General features: G+C 56.8%; 1 protein-coding gene across 1 annotated transcript; it reads left to right on the top strand.

The window, feature by feature from the left end:
- Positions 1–1,424: 1,424 nt before the first annotated feature.
- GUITHDRAFT_154997 (hypothetical protein) lies at positions 1,425–2,435 on the top strand (the record flags this gene model as incomplete). Its single annotated transcript, XM_005824192.1, has 7 exons — positions 1,425–1,490; positions 1,538–1,657; positions 1,705–1,802; positions 1,850–1,963; positions 2,010–2,118; positions 2,164–2,258; positions 2,308–2,435. Coding segments are annotated over 7 exons (696 nt in total), but the record flags the coding sequence as incomplete, so codon positions are not given.
- Between the last annotated feature and the right edge of the window lie 65 nt (positions 2,436–2,500).

Raw genomic sequence — 2,500 nt, 5'->3', positions numbered from 1 at the left:
ATCGTATGGAGCGTGCCGGAAGGGCAAATCCTGCAGAGGATCTACGGGTTCAAGAAGCCCGTCTCCAGGGGTACCTTCCTCAACAGGGACGAATATCGCATCCCTCCTATCCTCGTTAGCTCCCTCGACTGTGATGTGAAGTTGTTCCTGCCCGACACGGGGCTGCATGGCTTCATGCACTTCTCGATCCTCGGGGTCGAGCACATGCCCAAGGGGACCGAAGAGGTCGAGCGATTCCTCGTGTTCGAAGTCGGTCGAAATCGCCACTGCTTGCGCACACATCCGGCCGGTGATGCTGATGCTGATACTGATGCTGATGATGATGCTGATGATGATGCTGATGATGATGATGCTGATGATGATTGAGGAGAAGGAGAAGGAGAAGGAGAAGGAGAAGGAGAAGAAGGAGGAGGAGGAGGAGATGATGATGATGATGATGACAACGGAGAGGGAGGGAAGGAGAGGGAGGAAGGATTCGCAGAAACACTAGTTGTTGTTTGTCAATGGTAGCCATATACCTCGCCTGTTCCTGACTGATCGGCAGGAGGAGATTCGCTTGACTTCGAGTCTGACGTCACGGGCCATCAGTTGAGCTGCTCGGTGTGGGATATGAACGAGATGGTCAGGGTCCAGCTGTTCGAGTACAGGAGGAGCGAGGGTGTCAAGCTGATTGGAGGTCCACCCTGTCCTGGGCATGAGCTGGGACCTGACGAGTGTCATGGCAGAGTACAGCACCACCCATGGGGACCTGATCGCAACTAACAGTGAGTCACCTCCTTCGGTCGCCTCCTCGTGACTCGGATGTCTACCCAGGCGCCAACGGGATCTCAAAGAGATACAAGCTGAAGAAACCTGGAGGCAACCAGCTGACCAACGGGAACCACGTGACTGTGGTGAAGATGAACGTGCGCTTCGAGGAGATGGTCCACAACGCCAACCTGCACGTCTGTCCTCCTCCTCCTCTCCGCCTGCTGCCGTGCTGAGACTTGCGCAGGTGACGGTGGAGGAGGGAAAGAATATCAAGAACCCGGATGACAAGGGCCCCATCAACACAGTCTGTAGCATCAGGACGCAAAGGGGACAAGAGTATCAGACTGACGTGGTAGCGCCCCTTTCCCTCTCTTTTCCAATCTCCTTTCCTTGACCTGTTCTCCTCTTCTTACGCCTTCCCCTATCCCTTCCCTCTCACCTGTCCTTGTCCCTTATCCCACTGTCACCTCCTCTACCTCCGTCCTCCTCTCCCTCGTTCTTGTCCCTTATCCCCCTCTCTCTCCTCTGTCTGCGTCCTCCTCTCCTATGCTCTCCTCCTTGACGCTTCTGTGCTTCAGGCCATGGCAACCAAGACGCCGCAGTGGAGGAAGGAGATGTACTTCGGCATCGGCCCCAGCACCCTCGAGCTCACCGTCCAGACCTTCATGGTCGAGCCCTCCGACAGGTCCCTCAAGGAGCTGGGTTCCAACGTCCTGCGCATGGACAAGCTGCTGAGCAAGGCACACCGGTTCGCTCCTCCTGCATGCTCGGGTGACTTGGACTTCAGGTGTGCTCGCAGCAGGAGCCGCTGATCAACTGGTACGTCGTGAGGAACGAGGATAGGAAGAGTAGAGGTTCTGTCCGCCTCAAGTTCAGCTACACGGAGGCTGTGAAGGAGAAGAGTCTGGTGCCCAGAGTTCTCCCGCGCCTACTCGTCTTATCATTTGGACGCAGAGCCAGTACACGGTGTTCCCGGCGATGCTGTTCGGGGTCCGCAACGAGAAAGGATACTTCTTCACGCCAAGGCACAGCATCAGGATGTTCGGGAAAGTGTAAGGAAGAGCCTGTGCTGCTTCTCCCCTCGTGACCGCTCGATCAGGCTGTGGAACAGCACGTGCAGCTACTGCAAGAGGAAGAGGAAAGAGCACATGCCCGATGGCAGATGCGAAGACTACTCCATTCTCGACGGAGTTCAGATTCTCTCCATGGCAGCGTAAGCCTTGCATGCAGCTGCTGCTCTGCCCTGAAGCATGCTCCAGGTCCACAGACGGTCTGCTCGTGGCGTGGGGGACAGAGCTGGGCTACGTGACCTTGACAGCGGTTGACTCGGGGGACCGACTAGCCACATGGAGGGCGCACAGCGGACCGGTTGATCCTCCTCCTCCTCCTCCTCCTCCTCACTTGTTCCTCCAGGTTGTTGACCTGTGCTTCTCCATGGACAACAAGTTTCTGTGCTCCTGTGGGAGGGACTTGCAGCCATCGGCGCCGCTTGCCGGCGACAAGAACTAGTACCATTGCAGCATGCTGCTAGCTCCCCTGTTGACACTGTTCCTGCAGCTCTCCGGAGGAACTGGAAGCGCTTCCCAGGAGGAACTCGGTGATCCGGTGGGACCTGGAGGGCTGGATCAAGACCAGGATGCGGAAGAGATGATAGTGTGAAGGATGTAATCAAAGTCGAACTTTTCAACTCCTACTCCTCCTCTGCTCTCCCTCTCCCTCTCCCTCTCCCTCTCCCTCTCCCTCTCCCTCT

This window comes from Guillardia theta (assembly GCF_000315625.1).
Source record: "Guillardia theta CCMP2712 unplaced genomic scaffold GUITHscaffold_97, whole genome shotgun sequence".
In the NCBI taxonomy this organism is placed as follows: Eukaryota; class Cryptophyceae; order Pyrenomonadales; family Geminigeraceae; genus Guillardia; species Guillardia theta.
The sequence above is the reverse complement of the archived record's forward strand: the minus strand, read 5'-3'. Positions and strand labels throughout refer to the sequence as shown.